General features: G+C 38.7%; 1 protein-coding gene across 2 annotated transcripts; it reads left to right on the top strand.

Moving 5' to 3' along the window:
- Positions 1-9,531: 9,531 nt before the first annotated feature.
- LOC102700228 lies at positions 9,532-16,187 on the top strand. 2 transcript variants are annotated; one of them, XM_015834202.2, is made up of 5 exons: positions 9,532-9,901; positions 11,401-11,510; positions 11,581-11,952; positions 12,829-13,552; positions 15,223-16,187. In XM_015834202.2, the coding sequence occupies exons 1-5, from the start codon at positions 9,682-9,684 to the stop codon at positions 15,294-15,296; spliced, it is 1,500 nt and encodes a 499-aa protein (XP_015689688.2). In that variant the 5' UTR covers positions 9,532-9,681; the 3' UTR covers positions 15,297-16,187. The 2 variants fall into 2 exon arrangements, with proteins under 2 accessions (XP_015689688.2, XP_040378105.1); XM_040522171.1 differs by lacking the exon at positions 15,223-16,187 and adding an exon at positions 13,645-14,110.
- Positions 16,188-17,394: the final 1,207 nt, after the last annotated feature.

The raw sequence follows: 17,394 nt of genomic DNA, 5'->3' as shown, positions 1-17,394 counted from the left end.
TAATAAATACTTTGAACTGTTTCGCGAGACGAATCTATTGAGTCTAATTAGTTCATGATTAGCGAATGTGATGCTATAGTAAACATTTGTTAATCATGGCTTAATTAGGTTTAAAAAATTTGTATAATGAAATAGCCTTTATTTATGTAATTAGTTTTGTTATCGGTCTATTTTAATACTCATAATTAACGTCCAAACATCTGACGTGACAATAACTAAAAACAACTTTGGATCCAAACACCATCTTAAGTGCCCCAGCAGTTGGAGAGTAGCTAAAAAATGTTTGGTACCTTGTTTATCTCCAGACCTCTTTGAAAGAGAGGTTAGGGGGTAGTTTGATAATAATAACCATGTGACTTATGTTGTATTTATGATGGAAGCCATAAAATTGATTATTTTTCTTTTGAACGTAATTAATACTGATTATTTTTTAGAATTAGAACAATATAATTATATGGTCATTTTGTTTGTCACATAGGAATAATCGTACAAGTAAGATAATATAGATTAGGGGTAGATGGGTGGCAATTTTACATAATTATATCTAAAACTCGAGGGCAGTAGGTCTTTTGGCGTGGAGTGAACCTGTGGAGCAATTAAAACCCAGCTCCCCTTAAAGTTTATTTTTTAGGAGCAGCTCGACTAAACTCTGTTTAAAAATATTAGAATATATATCGTTTAACATAACTAGCTCTAGATAAATTGGAGTTGAGAGGTGTATCTGTTTCAAACGGGAAGTGTGCATCTACTAATACGCGTTGGCTGTTAACAAGGATGCCGGGAGGTGGCTCGACGCTGGTTGGTTGTTAACAAGGTTGCCGGAGGTGGCTCGACGCTGGTTTTAAGCAATGATTACTGTATCAAAACTGGTAAATTCGTATTCAAAAGTAATTACGCATTATTAGGTCTTTGATTTTTTAAGGAAGCATCGAATGATCGTGACTTGTTCATTGCTTTAGATCCAACGGATCTGATGATCTGATTTTACGTAGTATGTGCAGTAGAAATTCTATAGGGTAAACTGAAACTAAAATATATAACTTTGGGATAAATTTGTGTATCATATATTATGTTAAAATAGATGAATTGATAAATATATCTTACCAAAATTTAGAATAAATATTTAATATACTTATAAAAGTACACAATTAGATCTGAATTTTAGTGCACTACTACCATTAGTAACTAGTAATGTGTCCGTGCTAATGCTACGGTGTCAACTATATCAGTATTGCTTCTACGACTGCATTGTTATCTATTTTCATTGTAGCATCAGAAATTAATATTACATTGATTATTTACATACATATACATGAATTCTAAGAAAACATGTATCTACATATGATTCAATGTACCATGATATGGATTATTAGCTTAAGCCTTCTTCCTTGCATGATATTCACATTTTCTTAGTGTAGATTCTTCCTTCTTACGTTGTACTTCATCAGGATGTGTTGTCCATAAATCACTTAGGTTGTTGGTTATATATCTGAATACAACGCGTGCTCCGAGAGATGCACCTTTTCCATCCATACATAATTTTTGCTTGTAAATTAGAGTTTTATATTGAGTTTATAAATATACGCAATACATCGCTTGCTTACTATAATAGTAAATAGTAAAAAGATAGATAGTCCATTCACAAGAATAATAGATTAGTAATATATTAGAACCATTTAAATTAATGTCCATACAACATAGTGTAGGTTTAAACTTAATCTCAATAAGAAAATTATATTTTGCATAGCAATCCATCAAAAGCATTCACAAGTAATAGGTCATAATCAGATATTCAATTTGTTACTCAAGCATGCAAATTTGTTTCATGTCACGAGATATTTCTACATACACATGAATATATATATATATATATATATATATATATATATATATATTTGTACATACACAGTAATGGTAATTTGCAAGCTTACAGGAATATATATATCAACAGTAAGGCAAAGAAACCAGAAATATTGTGAGAAATGAACTGGAAATATTTGCTTTTACAATTTCGTTTTTCTTACCGTGTAAACAAAGACAACTGTTTCCATGTACATTACATGAAAAATGGACTCCATCGTTTCTTATTAACATGCAGTAGCATGCAAGCGAATTTTGCAATGTGAAATCTATCACACTGCATTATCTCATCTCAGTACACTGTACACATAATAGTCCATAACTGGATATGTCAATCCTGTGGTCAAATTGAAAAAAAAACAACAATGACGTAGGTATCCTATCTATAAGAAAAGAAGATAGTAAGGTGGTTCAGTGTTGGAAGACAAATGATTTAGCTTTACTTTATTTGATTTTCTAGATTAAAAATCTTGCGTGGATGATACTTGAGGAATTAGGACAATGAATTATTATTAATATGCATATATACTACTTACTGAAGATAATCTTGTGGCTATGATTTCACGAGATAAACAACAAAAGAAGCCAGCTTTTATAAATGAGTGTAAAATCTCCTCATTCATCAGTGAACTTATACATAGAGAAGAATATTAGATATTATGACTTCAAGCCTAGATGCTTACCGTGATGTTATATTTGAAGTAGAGGTCAAGAACCATACAGAAGTACTCTAGTTCATCCTTAAGTACAGGGAACGAGCATGTTTCATATTTCTCTAAAAACATATAAACCTGAATCTGCCTGCGTAATGACGAATAAATGCCTACTAAATATAACGATGCGATAGCTGAAGTGGAATTAATATCTGAACTAATCATCATAGCTGTTAAGTTCATACAAGGTCAAATGATTTGAGGAACATTACCATACTAAAGATACGCAGCGAATGACCAAGCAGCAAATTCCAACAACATACAGGAAAACATCACAAAAGGTTAGCTACAATTCTGACTGTACTTGTACAATACAATCCATCAGTTCAGATTTATAAAACCAAATATGCCTCATGGGCCCAGAAGGGCCCCTTGCCACTGAAAGAGGTAGAGGAGGATGAGCAGTACAGGGAAGGCCAGTGCTTGTCTAGTGACACCAGAAATTTGAATGATGAAATTATGCATCAATAAAGTTAGCACCAAAGTATAGTCACCTTGACATGTTCGCTTATCTAGAATGCAATTAAACATGTTAGTATTGAGGTAGAGACATGAGCTCTGCAGCTAGAAGAGTATCTTGTCCATGTCAAAGTTCGTGTGGCGGCGATAAACAGGTCCCGCCAGTTCGGCCACAGCCGCTCCATCCTTCCATAGTTGCAATATACAAAAACACACATACATCGATCAGGAATTAATTCGATTGAGCAGCAAACCTAAAACTAAAATCGAACACGAGAACGAATTAAACCGATCGATTGAGCGGCCGGCGCCGCACACTTACGGATCGTGAATATCTGGAAATGTTTCGAGCTACAAGTGAAACGGATGACATAAGAAAACAAAAAAAATCTGAATAACTCGAAACGACCAAGAGCATGCGCATCCGGCGATGGTGACGAGGAGGCTGAGAAGAGGAGGAAACCACGGGGGTTTGCTTACCTTTTGTAATTTCAGGTTGCCAGTGTCATCCATGCTGTCAGCAATGGCTTCGAGACAGCCGCTGTCGCAACTTCTTGGCCTTGCCTCACCGGGCGGCATTGGCGTGCGATGTCACCGCCTCACCGGTGTGACTGGGCTATGCGTGCGGGGAGTGGAGGGCGGTGGAGGCACGGAGGAAGTGGTGGCGGCAGTTGCGGCGTGGATCGGGCGGGGGCGGAGCTGCGCAGGAATCGGTGGCGGCACATGCGAACGCGAGCGGGAAGGAGATGGATACGAGCCGTTCATTTTGACGTGATGATTCTGTCAGTAAGATGGGGATTTGTCCATGAGTCATGAGTCTTCTGTGTTGGTGTACTATTCTAAAATGGTATCGTAACCGTGTCATATATCTTTTTCACATAAATAATGTACTTCCTCCGTTTTATAGTGTAAGATGTTTAACTTTTTTGCTGGTAATGTTTAACCATTTGTCTTATTTATGAAACTATGGAAATATAATTTATTTTGTTTGCGACTTACTTTATTATCAAAGGAACTTTAAGCACGACTTATTATTTTTTATATTTCTACTAAATTTTTGAATAAAAACGAATGGTCAAACGTTGTAACAAAAGAGTCTAACATTATATTATAAAACAGTATAGTATTTTTCGTTCAAAGTATCGTCATAAACAAACAAAATAAGTCGTGTATCTACCTTGTACCTTGCAACGGTTAGCTCGGCAGCTAATAGCTGTTCCGGCGGCAGACCAAGCCGTAGGATCTTGATCGAACGGCTAAAGGACAGGGACGATTAGGCAGAGGTCTGACGATCAAACTACTAGTACACTGTACACCCGAAACCATCGTGATGACGTATGACGTCAAAAACGAGTCTACAAGTCTTTCTGCAAATTTTTCCGTAATATGGGCCTGTTTGGCACAGCTCCAGCTCCCAACTCTAATTTATCTAGAGCTGGAGTTATGCCAAACGATCTAGATTCACCAAAAGTTAGAGCGAAGCGGGGTGAATCGCTCCAGTGTTTTATATTAACGAGGTGGAGCGGCCAAAACGTGGCTCCACGGCTCCACTCTGAAAATAATTACAGCGCTACCCATCCTCTTTCACCGAAATTATAGCAAAATGCCACCGCACTACCCCTATCCAGCTGAACCGGTACGGGTATTCCTATCCGGTCGTATCGCGGAGAGAGGGAACAAGCGAGGCGGCGGCGATAGGGACGGCGCGCCGCGGCGACTGCGACGGCACCGGCGGCAGAGTTGCTCCCTCCCTCCGTCCTCCTCTCGGTGCACAGCGGTACGTACAGCTGCTCCAGTGCTCCCTCCCTTCGCCTCTCGGCCTCAATCCCTTCTCCTTTCGGCTCCCTTCTCCTTTCGGCGCATGGCAGAGCTGCTCCCTCCCTTCTCCTGCAGGCGACGACGACAGCAGCTTTCGGTGTGGACGGGACCACGGTGAGAGCCCCACAGTTTGGACCACAGCAGCTGCTACGGTATTTCTCCAGATCTGTATGCAAGCTATCCCCAAAACCTAGCAAACCACTTTCATTCAGATTTAGCACATGAAAATACATATGTCTTGGTTTTTGTATATGACTGAAAGTTCATACTTATCACTGAAACTAGTGTATGAGAGACTTGTGAGAGAGTACTGGTGCTACTGATTTGCTACGTTTAAACCAAAAGAGAAGAAAAAAAATTGTGTCTCCTTTTTGAGCCTCTATTGCTGTTCTTTACCACCCTTGTATGTCACAAGGTCCTAAAAAATATTGTCTTTTGTTAGTGTTGAAGCACAAGGATTATTAGAACTATAAGGACCTAAATGCCATCTGGTTTCGAGGCTTGGAGGGCTCTCTGTAATTTGTTTTGCCTTTAGTTCAATTGCAACCTTAATGTAATTTTACTGCTATAGATAGAGAGCTTGAAAGACTCTAGCTGCAAAGGATTGATTGCTTGCTGGTGATTGATTGCTTAACTTTGGTTAATTTTTCTTGGGATTGATTGCTTGATTGTTTGTTAAAATCATGGGAGAATGACAATATATTATTATGGCTGTAGTACACGAAACATATGTATGGATTTGTACATTTCATTTTTTGCTCATGTTACTTTCATGCTGCTAGCTCATGTTATCATGCAAAATAAACTGATTTGTATCCCTTTAATTTCTGCTAATGTCCTGTATGGGTAGTAACTATGATATATGTTAAGTAGTAAATTTGAACCTATGATATATGTTAGTATTGAAGAAAAGATTAGTGTGAGTGAGTGGATGACAGGCATGGCTCAAAATGTGCCTTCGAAGGGTGTTAAAATGCCTATGGACTCTGCTGATTGGAATGACTACAACACTAGAGTTGTATGTGAGATTTTTGTTGAGCAAGTAGCTGATGGTAATCGTCCAAATACCCACTTATCTAATCCTGGGTATGATGAAGTAATTGAGAAATTTGCATCTATTGGGCAACCTGGGTCAATACATGACACAACTGTGTTATTTACTGCACTTCAAACTAATTTAACTATATTTCCTCATCCTCCACAAGGTAAATAACATGTGCTATATCTTGGTTTTTGTTCCTTTTCAAATGAGTATAAATTGATACATTTCTATGCATTTGTGTTCTAGGAAAATATTATCTTGTCGATGCTGGCTATCCAAATCGCCCAGGGTATTTAGCGCCATATAAGGGACAAAGATACCATGTACCAGAATTTCGGAGAGGTACATTGCCGAGTGGTGAGAAAGAAAAATTCAACTTCTTACACTCCAGTTTGCGCACCATCATTGAGAGATGCTTTGGTGTATGAAAGATGAAGTGGCGGATTCTACTCAAAATGCCTAGCTTTCCAATGTGGAAACAGAAGATGGTTGTGGCGGCAACAATGGCATTGCATAATTTCATTCGTGACCATGATGCGCCGCCGGATAGGCATTTTCATAGGTTTGAGAGGAATCCAGATTATGTGCCTACCATTCCATCTAGATTTAGGAGATATGTGTTTTCTCAAGATGCATCGGATACATCCACTGAGGGTCAAAATGATGTATCCATGGATGCATTTCGTGATGACCTAGCCGGTCGTATTGCAGGATGATGGACATATGCCATATTTTATGTTGTTCCATGGTCTTTTGCTTTATCTTTTGATGACAATGCTTCTAGTTATTATTAGTAGACATTTATATTATTAAATACATGTCATGCAAAAACTTGAGTATCAATTTGTTCAAGTACCAATTTTTGTATTATTATAAAATTACTAAACATTAGAATAAGCCACTGTGCTGAAATTTTGATGAAAAAGTACATATTTAATACTACATAAAGCCAACAGTGAAAAAACACAAGGGTATCATTGTCTATCTACCTCCTATCCTCTCTTTCAGGATTTTTGGAGCTGAGCAAGTAGCCAAACACTTTCAGACCAACTTTAGCTCCCAGTGGAGCTAGCTCCCACTGAAGTTGGAGTTTGGAGTTAGGAGTTGGGAGCTGGAGTTCTACCAAACAGACCCTATATGTGCTATCAGATCTCGGTTACTACCTCTGCCCTTAAATATTTCATTATAACAAAAAAGATTATAGTAATATCCACTTTATTAAATCTCAATACAAATATTCTTTGCTTTATCTACTTTAAATGTATTTATTCTCTATACTTTTGTAAAATGTGATGCAATGGTTGCTTCTAAATTAAGTTATTTTGGGACAAGTATAATAAAACATAAATAATATTGTTTTGAAATAAAGTCATTTTAAAACCAAAAGGACAACAAAATAATACTTTGAAATGCATATAATACTAATTGATTATTAGTTATGTGGTTCCTTTTACGTTCGTGCAGATATGGGTGGTAATGGGTCCACATTTTTGTCTAAAAAAATCAAAAGGTTGTGTTTAAAATGGGCTAAAATTAAATTATATAGAATTTAGAGATAAAATTTTTAAATATTAAATAAGGTTGTGAAAGAATTTAAGGATTTTGGTCCATTACCACGTCTGCCTGCAGCAGTAGGGATCCGTAATTCCGTGTTGCTTCTTGGCATGAAAATTCATCCTGCATTCCCTTTTCCCGGTCCCTCTGGGGTCTCATGGTCGTTCCCGCAGCAGATATTTTCTCTCGAAAATCTTTTGTTACGTTGGTGGAAAGCGGTACGAGTATCACGACTTTTGGAGAGGAATGCCAGGAACCCCTAAATGGAGAACTGCTGCAATGATTTATTAGGCTCTAAATGGAGAATTTTTTATCCTAATCTTTTCGTTTTTCTTATATTTATATGCTAAAATTTAATTTTTTGATCTTAAATTTAGAGTTAATTTTAGAGTTTTTTCATCGCAATTTGTTTTTTCTGTCTTGACTTTTATATCAGTAACTTTATTTGTAAATTATTTTTGGTTTATAAATATGCCGTTTATCGCAACAATCAACACCATTTCTAATCGGTTTACTTTTTATGGAATCTCAAGTTCTTCCAAACTAACTCACAAAAGTACGTTCTAATGAACTATAGTTAACATGGAAAATTATCCGAAACCAAAAATTGAGAAAACCTAACTTTATTAAAATTCTCCCCTGCTACCTTTCGACATCTGGAGTTAATCCAAACAATACCTTAAGAGGACAACTTAGAATACGTTCGACGGTTTGAAAACACTTCTCGCAAAACGACATGACTCGTTGGTATATGATTAATTAAATATTAGCTATAAAAAAATCTAAAAATAATTGATGTGTTTTCAAAGCATCGCTTTATTTTTAAAGAATACATCATTTAAACATTTAAAAAATACAATTACGTAGATAAAAGAGCATAAGTTAGGAAACGACGGAGCCGAATGTACCGTTATACCGTATTTAAGCTGGGTCGATCTAACGTACGTGCGCGCAATTACACACACAAAACTAGGATCAAAGTCATTTTATATTTAATAACAATAAACATACTAATCATATTTTTAAATAAAACGGACCATCAAATGTTAAATATAAACAATGCAAAATACGCTTACTGTAGAATGGAAGGAGTACAATATATTAGCTACCAGGTTGGCTCTAATATTCTTCTCATATATATTTCTCTTATTTATGTATTTAATATATTTATCTCGGAGCAACGTGAATGCCAATAAACATTAATTTTTTATTTTTCTCTTGTGAGGCTTATAATTGGCTTAGGCCCTGTTCAGTTTCCAAAAATTTTCACGTTTACGTGTCACATCGAATCTTTGAACACTTGTATAGAGTATTAAATATAATTAAAAAATAACTAATTACATAAATCGGAAGGGATTTACGAGACGAACCTTTTGAGGCTAGTTAGTGCATGATTATCCATAACTACTACAGTAACTCATATGTGCTAATGACGAATTAATTAGGTTTAAAATTTCCATACCGTGGTTTCATGAAACTTAACCGAATTACGTTAAGAAACATTTTTTTCCCATAAAATTCTCACAATTTCGCTTATGTCGAGACCTTGAAATACTTTTGATTTCAAGATACAGAACCTGGTGTCAAACTGATATTTTTGAAAAGAAGACATAATCTGTTTTATCATTATGAAACAGAGAAAAAACACATCACAATCACTGATTCAATTCGTAAGATTAAATTCCACACGTGAGCGCATTGATACACGCAGCAGGGGATCGTCGCTGTGGCGCGCCACGGTCCACGTCCACCCCGCATTCGTCAAAAACTTTCAACCCCTCGGCCGCCACCTCCTCCCCCATGCTGGCGTCATCGACCCCCTCACGTCCCCCTCTCACCGACAGCTGGGTCCCACGCCGTCTGGGACCCATGCGTCATTGGCGGTGTGGTCGCGCCGGGCTGGGTCGAGCCGCACGCCGCCACAGAGATTTAACTCGCCGGCAGTAGTAGCAGTGATACTGTCCCGTGCGCTCACGCGTGCTACGCGCATCCACCCCCATCTCGCTCTCGCTCTCGCTCTCGTCCACCATTGGAGGAGCACGCGAGAGGAGGCCGAGGAGGGAGTGGGGGGGGGGGGGGGGGGGGGTGAAGCTGTGGTTATGCGGAAACCCTAGCCGCTCGCGAGCTCGCTCGCTGTCGCTGGTTGGATTGGCGTCGTCGGTGCGGTAGCAATGGCGGGGGAGGCGGAGGCGCGGCGGTGACCGGATCCCGCCGTGTGTGTGTGGGGTGGAGGTGATGGGGAAGGCGGGGGACCCGACGCCGGACTCGGCGGGCGGGGGCGGCGGCTCGCGGGATGGGATGGTGGGAGAAGGGGAGGAGCGAAGGAGGCGGCGCAGGTGGTGGAGGTGCGTGGCGGCGGTGTTGCTTGGAGCCGCGGTCGTGCTGTCGGCGCTGTTCTGGCTGCCACCGTTCTCGCGGCGGCGCGGGGTGGCGCGGGAGGACCGGTGGGGTGGAGGTGAGTGCTTGCACCGTGCGGCTCGCTCACGGGCGTGCTCTACTTTTTTTACCCCTTACTTGCGTTGGCTACTAGCTCAACCGTACCCAATTATCCTCTTGAGGGGAATTGAATTGCACTAGCGGTGGTGAATTTTCATTAATTGGGCGGGTTGGGGTGTTTGATGCGGAATGCAGGTTATCTACTGCAGTTCATCATGCTGAATTAGGAGTTTGGTTGGGATTGTAGCGGTGGATTCATTCAGATGAGCTTTGCGATGCCTTCGATTTGTATTGGGCATGGGGGGGGGGGGGGGGGGGGGGTTGATAGCTGGCGACTTTGCAAAGCTTGTGGACTTGTGGCGTGGGCGTACAATTCCCGTTGTTTGCATAGCGTTGAGTTAATTTCAGCTGCTCTGTGCTCCTTCAGAGGCTTTGGTTAGGATTGTTATGAGCCGTGTGGACATACTTGCACACATTTTGTGGTTTGGTTGGGTTGAACTGCCAAATTAGGGGTGCTTGCATGTTTGGTCGTTAAATATGTAAATATAGGAATTCTGTGTGCTTGATTTGTGTGTTGCAAATTGGTTGGTTGATTGGAAACTATGCATGTAATTTGGTGGGTTTGAGGTTATAGCATTGTTATTGATGGTTGTGTGGTTGAGGCACCAATTGATGTTTATTCACGGGAACTGAATTTTCTTACTGGGCATTGTATGTCAGCTTGCTGGAATGGTGGTGATTGATATTTGAAGGGATAATTTGATGACTTTATAGACTGTAGAATATCAGTTGATCTGAGGTTGTGATCTGGTAGATTCTGGGAGCAGTTTAGATGATGAATGCTAGTTGTTTTCCAAAGAAACACAAACAGAAATTCATAGGTCTAGAGGGTGATCTTTTGGCTTTTTCACAGAAAAAACCAAACAACATATTTGCAAACGAAAAATAATTTATGATAAAAATTTTATATACGTGTTCTCAGCGATCTAAAAGCCAAGGTGAAAAATAAACAACGATGAAAAATCCCCCAAATCAACTCCAAATTTAAGGCTGAAAATTCAAATTTTGGCTTATAAGCATAAGCCGAAGTGAAAAGATGTGGATTCTAGTTATCTGTTGCAACATGTGGCCTCCTAATCGCCTGATTCTAATGTATAGAGATAAGACCATAATGTAACCAATGAACAGATACATCACTTTGTGCTGCTGTAAAATATGTAAATCACAACCCTACCATCCAAAGAGATTGGTATACACTGGTAGCTGTTGTGCATCACAATACCAATTCTTCAGTTTCACTCTCACAATATACTGTAGATGCTACCAAGATAACCAGGACAGGTTTTAAAATGGCCCTATAATATACGAAGATACCTATTCTTCTCTTTCACCGGAGTAGTTCTCAAATCATTACTCGAGGAAATCATTTGACACTTGCTCCATTTGTCTAATGCTCGCATGCATTTAGCTTTTATGAAGCGATAATTTTTCCAATTCTTATGTATCACATTTGTGCAGCTGATGTGGTTGCAAGCTTCAAACTGCAAAGGATGATTTCGGAGCTCCGCGAAAATAAACCAAAACTCGAGTATGATATTTTTGAAGAGATAGGCATCGGAAATTCTACGGTATGTGCTGCTTTCTCTTGTTATCCATTACTGTTGCCCTTGTATTCATTTTTTGCGACTGTTACTTCAGGTTTCTGTAATTTCGTTCGACTCCATCTCTGAATCAAACTGGACTGTGGTGACTTTTGGAGTCTGGCCGTATCCAAGCAATTCTACCATATCAACCACTGAGTTAAGCATCCTAAGGTCATATTTAATGTCCTTGGTGATACGACAATCCACTCTTCAGTTGACGCCATCTCTATTCGGGAATTCTTCTTCTTTCGAGATTTTGAGGTTTCCTGGTGCTATAACCATTATACCTCCACAAAATGCTTTTGTTCCTCAGAAGCCCGATGCCTTGTTTAACTTCTCGTTGAACTTCCCCATTGATGTGGTACAAAACAAAGTGAGTGAATTGAAGGCCCAGATGAAATCTGGGTTATTTCTTAGTCAACTTGAGGTATGTGTTTCTCCGCCTTTCAGTTCGTTATATGCCTAGCCTAAAGCATTATGCATGCAATCTTGTCTTGGGGGAGAGATTCTTATTCTTCACTACAATCAAATTGGTCAATACAAACCTAATTTCTAGGATAAAGTGTTTTGAGTCGACCACAACTAGGATGACCCATAAAACCAGCTTAGCTTTCTACTTCTGTTAGGCCTTAGCTGCGGAAACTTGATTTCTATCTACTGCCAATGGGAAAAAACCTTCGATATGGATTAGGCAGCTACTGTTTGTCACTTGATCAATTCAAAGTTCACTCTTGTTAGCTATCATAGAAGAGGGCGCACATTGGAAGGCTGCGAGAAATACTAGCAATGATGATGTCATGTCGCACAACCAATTCTTGTGTAATCTGAGTTCCCTAGCCTTTTCCTTTTCTCTCTAGCTTGTGGTCATTGCTGATTAACACCTTTTTATCCTAAGCCTTTTCCCTCTAATACAAAATGTGCAACCTGGTGCGTTTATCAACAACAACATCCGAAAAAAAACCAGCTTACTGACCAAAGAGATCACAACAAATTACTTATCATCACTGTTTCTTTTACCAGTAATATTTGTGTGCTATGCTTATTGAATGTTCTAAGAGCCTAAGAAACATGTGTTTGAAAAGTGTGTTTCTTTCTGTTGATTTCCATGCTAGCAGATAGCCAGATACAAACACTTGAATTCTGATACTGTTAATTTGTAACTACGATTTTATTTTTAAGTGCAGAAAGTCTACTGCCTACAGTTATGTTTTGTTCAAACTCTTTTCTACCATTGTATTGCACGATTAACATGTTTTTCTTAACTCCTGGTGATAACTCCTTTTTTTTTCTTTCTGGAATGCAGATCTTATACGTTACATTGACAAATCTGGATGGTTCGACAGTTGCCCCTCCTACAATAGTTCAAACATCTGTTCTCCTTGCTGTTGGGGCAGATAGAAAACCACCGTCATTGCAACGACTGAAAGAGTTGGCTCAAACACTAAAAAATTCTTCTTCAGGAAATTTGGGTCTGAATCACACTGTATTTGGCAAAGTAAAACAGATTAGTCTGTCTTCTTATCTTCAGCATTCACTGAACAATGCAGGCAGTACACATTCACCAAGTCCAGCTCCTCAACCTTATAATCAACCACACTCAGCCCACCAGGACAACAATCACGACCATCATAGTCACCACCACCATCATCACCACAGTCACCACCACCATCACCACCATGACCTAAGCCATCAGGGTTTGCAGCATTTGCCCCCTGCTCCTGCTCCTCTTCACAGCATGCCAACCTTTGTGAGTTGTGATTCTAGCTGTACACGCAAGAAATTGCATAGTGATGCTAAACACCATTCAGCTCCTCACATGGATCCTTCATTCCGTCATGTGACGCCCGTAGCTTCTCCAAACAGTTATGAAGCTTCAGGTCCATATGTGGATCCGCCGTCATTTCATCCGAGGATCCCATTGTCCCCACTTCCTGCTGTTGTTTTTCATGCAATGCCACCAAGTGAGAGTGTGGGAACACTCGAGCATCCCTACAAGTTCTCGTCAATATCACCCGCACCATCTACCTGTAAGTCACTTTTCCCTGATTTGTCAATAATATATCCATAGAGTGTATACATGTTGTAACATGAAGTCTGAACAAAAGTTTTGAAACTATAGATTGTACAGTTAGCATGCTGGTTGGAATGTTGGATCTCATATGCATACTGGGGAAGTGGGGAGTTCAACTGTTTTTAAGTAACAAAGAACAGCCTCTAGAATTCACTAATCGTGTAATAATTAACAAAGCTTGTTAGTTGTTACTCATCAGCTGAATTATAGGGAGATAGACATTGCTATATTTTTTTTGACTTTTTGTTCAAGTTCTGATATTGTGAACTATTTTGGACTGCATAAGACCTGCAGGCAGAATTTCAGAGACAGTTATTTGTTTACCTCTGTCTTTTGTATCTTCTTAATTGAGCATTGGATAACAAGGCCAGGAATCATGAAAAAAACTATCCTTTTCGAGAACTTTTGAGGGATTTGCCAGTTCTGTAACTTTTTATAGACCTTAAAACTTGAGGACTGGTTATGACATCTGACAACTTGGGCACATGACTGAATTGAGTACCATCTGAAATTCGGCATTTTGAAATCAGTGTCTTTCCGACTCCCAACATGATGCTGAACTACTGATATAAATTCCTCGAAATTTCTTTTCAGTAGTAGTAACTAAAGTCAGATATAGATGTTTTGCCATTACTAGTGTAGGTGATGGTACATCCCTTGCCATTGCAAACTGAATTTGTGATGGGTCTTAACTCCTGACACTTTATTTAGTGCAGGATGAATGTTGAGGTAGGCTACCCTGCCTAAATTATATTGAAAAATCATGACCACTTGTTTCATATCCATGAAACAAAAATCCTGACAAGGAACACTGTCCTGTTTCCAAAATGATTGATTTTTCCTTTTTGCCGGTAGAGCATGTTTCAAGAATTCCACAAAACACCATCTGGAATTGTGAAATCAGCAAACATGTCTTATTTACATCAACTAAAACTTATGTGAAACAATATTCTTATGTTCCCTTTTAGGATAATAAATATTTTCCTCAAATACGAATGTAGTGTATAAAGTGAACTTCCTTGGATAGAATGAAACAAGTACAAAAATATACAAGTTATTTTGTTAAAAGCTTAGTTTGTAGTTTCTGTGCTTGCGATGCTGCACTACTTAATTGTTTTATGTTGTCATGGAAATGATCGTTATACTTTGTTTTGCAGAATAAATTTTGGTTAGGGAAAAATGCCATGTCTATCCCAATTGTTCCATATTTTCAGAACACAATAACTGTATTGCTTGCAAAATAAATTAAAAGGCTCCCATCATTTCGCTTCTTCTTTTGCTTATAAGCCAAAATTTGAATTTTAGAACTAAATTTCTAAAGTCGATTTTTTGGTTTTTTTTCATTGTAGTTTATTTTACAACATTTGATTTTGGATCTCTATGGATATGTATATAGAAGTTTTACCCATAAATTATTTTTTGTTTGCTAATAAGCAAAACTATGGGGGGCAAAAATGTCTAAAAGCTACACCAGACGATATTATCATAACCCACAGTAATGCCAAATGGAGCCTAAGAATGCCAGCTTTTGTCTATGTAATTTGATGACTTCTTCACTCACTTCTCAATCTAAAGGCCTCTATGGTGGTTACTTTCTAACACATTTGCCCTAATAACATGATGCAGTATCAGCTTCTAGCCTATCATCTTACTGGTGGGTCATTACATCACTTGTATACCTGTGCATGCAACTGCTGTAGAGATGTTTCTCCCAAGATGGTGAAGTTCCTGAAAAGCTTGGATCACCATTTTGCAAATGGAATCGGCTGTCAAAAACTTTAGATGGATTTCTTTGGTGATCCTCGTGTAAATACATGTATAATGCAGCTGAAGGGGATGTGGTCGTGGTCAAAGCCGTAATGATGGCGGGCCCTAATCGGTTCACAAACTCTGTGCTGCTTTGTACAATCATGCCGCAGATCAATAAAGATATGGCGTTTTTGTTGAGATTCAATGAGCAAGATTTCCTCTAGACTGGAAACACAAAAGGGGAATGGGTGCGGTCTGGGATATCATGTTATTATTCCACTTTAGACATTAAGAAACAGATATTCTTCAAGTCTTGTTATGCAGCTAAATTTAGAATTTAGTCTATACAGGAAGATTCATCTAGGAGCATACACGGAGATATCAGCAGCATGGGTAACAATTTCTTTACATCTCTGATGTTGATGATTTCTCACTTGTATTTGTGAATGCAGAGAAGTGTGATGTACTACAGTATCACTGTTTGTCTCTTGATTGGTACACTGAGCAATCAATCATTCTACTTTCTTTGGAAAAGCTGCCTATCAATGCCAGAATCTGTTTAAAGATTTGCTGAGAGACTGAGACCCTTCAAACAGAAGCAGAAAAGACTCTTTGGACAGAATCCTATGAAATTCTTCAAGTATCCATTGAATTTCTCAAAAGCTGCCTGGTAAGTCTACTAGTAGTCTTCATGCCAATGCCTGAATCATCAGTAATATAGCAGAACCATGGTGGCTTTAATGATGATTTTGCCCAGTGGTTTGCTTCGTCTTTGAAAATCATTTGTGCTCCTAGTGTGTGCTCTCAGCCATTGCAGGTGACTAAACTATACTATTTACTTTTAAATAATTGGCAATGTTGACTAAACTTTCACACTTTCACCGCTGTTTTTTTCAACAAAAAATTTATATATACTTGGAACTCTACGATACTATCATGGAAATATAATGTGGAATAAACCTAAACAATGCGATTATTAATATACCAAACGTAATAATATAGAAATTGCTGTTGGCTAGAGTTTGAGCAAGATAGTCATTGCTGTCAATTATTCGGAAATGGAGATATTGGATTGATGGCCTAACAGAATCAACCAACAAAACATATGTGTAAGCTACCTTCCTATTTCAGATATAAAACTCTAGCTATATCATAGATTACTAGCCTTTGTGCAGAATAAAGCAAGCAAACACTTAAGTAACCTTTTTTTGATTCCAATTGTGGCGTGAAATCAGTTGAAACCCTGAAGGCTTTTCTACCGGATAAGTTATTAAAGAAACTATCAACATCTAGTTGTAGGTAGTGGGAGGTAATTTCAAGGCTTGAACAAGGAAGTTCCAATCAAGAAAATGCAGAAAACTTATATTAGGGTCCAATTGAATGGTGAGCCATCAATGGAAAAAGCATAGCAAAAATGGAATAAACAGTGATACTTGATGACAAATAGAATAAAAGTGATTTTGGCATGTCCTCTCTGCTAATTTTCTTGCATAAATAAATTAAATTACAGGGTAAGTTAGCTCTTCCTACCAATTCTAAAGATTGTAAAAAAAATTCTTCCTAAAATAGCAATTAACAATAATTATATTTATTATATATATCAGCATATATATGTAATGATACATGGAGATAGTACTATTCTGCAGTGCTCAACTGCTTGTTTGTTGGTGCTGACTGTTATCTGTCTGACTTGTTTAGACCTTTGCCGGATACAAGTCCATGGCATCCTTTTTCTAGTAGCCAGTTCATGTCATTCAAGTTGGTCGACCCTGAAATCTGAATAGGAGAATAGTATCTCCAACCGACAGCGATGTGCGGTTTGTCCTATCCAGGCGACCGACATCTCAAGACAGGGCTTGTGATTTGAGCGTCTCTGCGATAGCCAGCAGATATGCATAGAATATTTTCTGCTTTGTGGTGAGTTGGCAACTTGCGAGAGCTCTTTGATTGGGGCTCCATCATCCATGCTCGTGAGAGGAACCCAGCCTCTTTTGGAGGGCACAAGCAACTCTGTCCCCAGGATGCTTCACTTTCCGTGATACACAAAAA

The sequence above is a fragment of the Oryza brachyantha genome, chromosome 3 (genome assembly GCF_000231095.2).
Source record: "Oryza brachyantha chromosome 3, ObraRS2, whole genome shotgun sequence".
Classification (NCBI taxonomy): domain Eukaryota; kingdom Viridiplantae; phylum Streptophyta; class Magnoliopsida; order Poales; family Poaceae; genus Oryza; species Oryza brachyantha.
The sequence above is the reverse complement of the archived record's forward strand: the minus strand, read 5'-3'. Positions and strand labels throughout refer to the sequence as shown.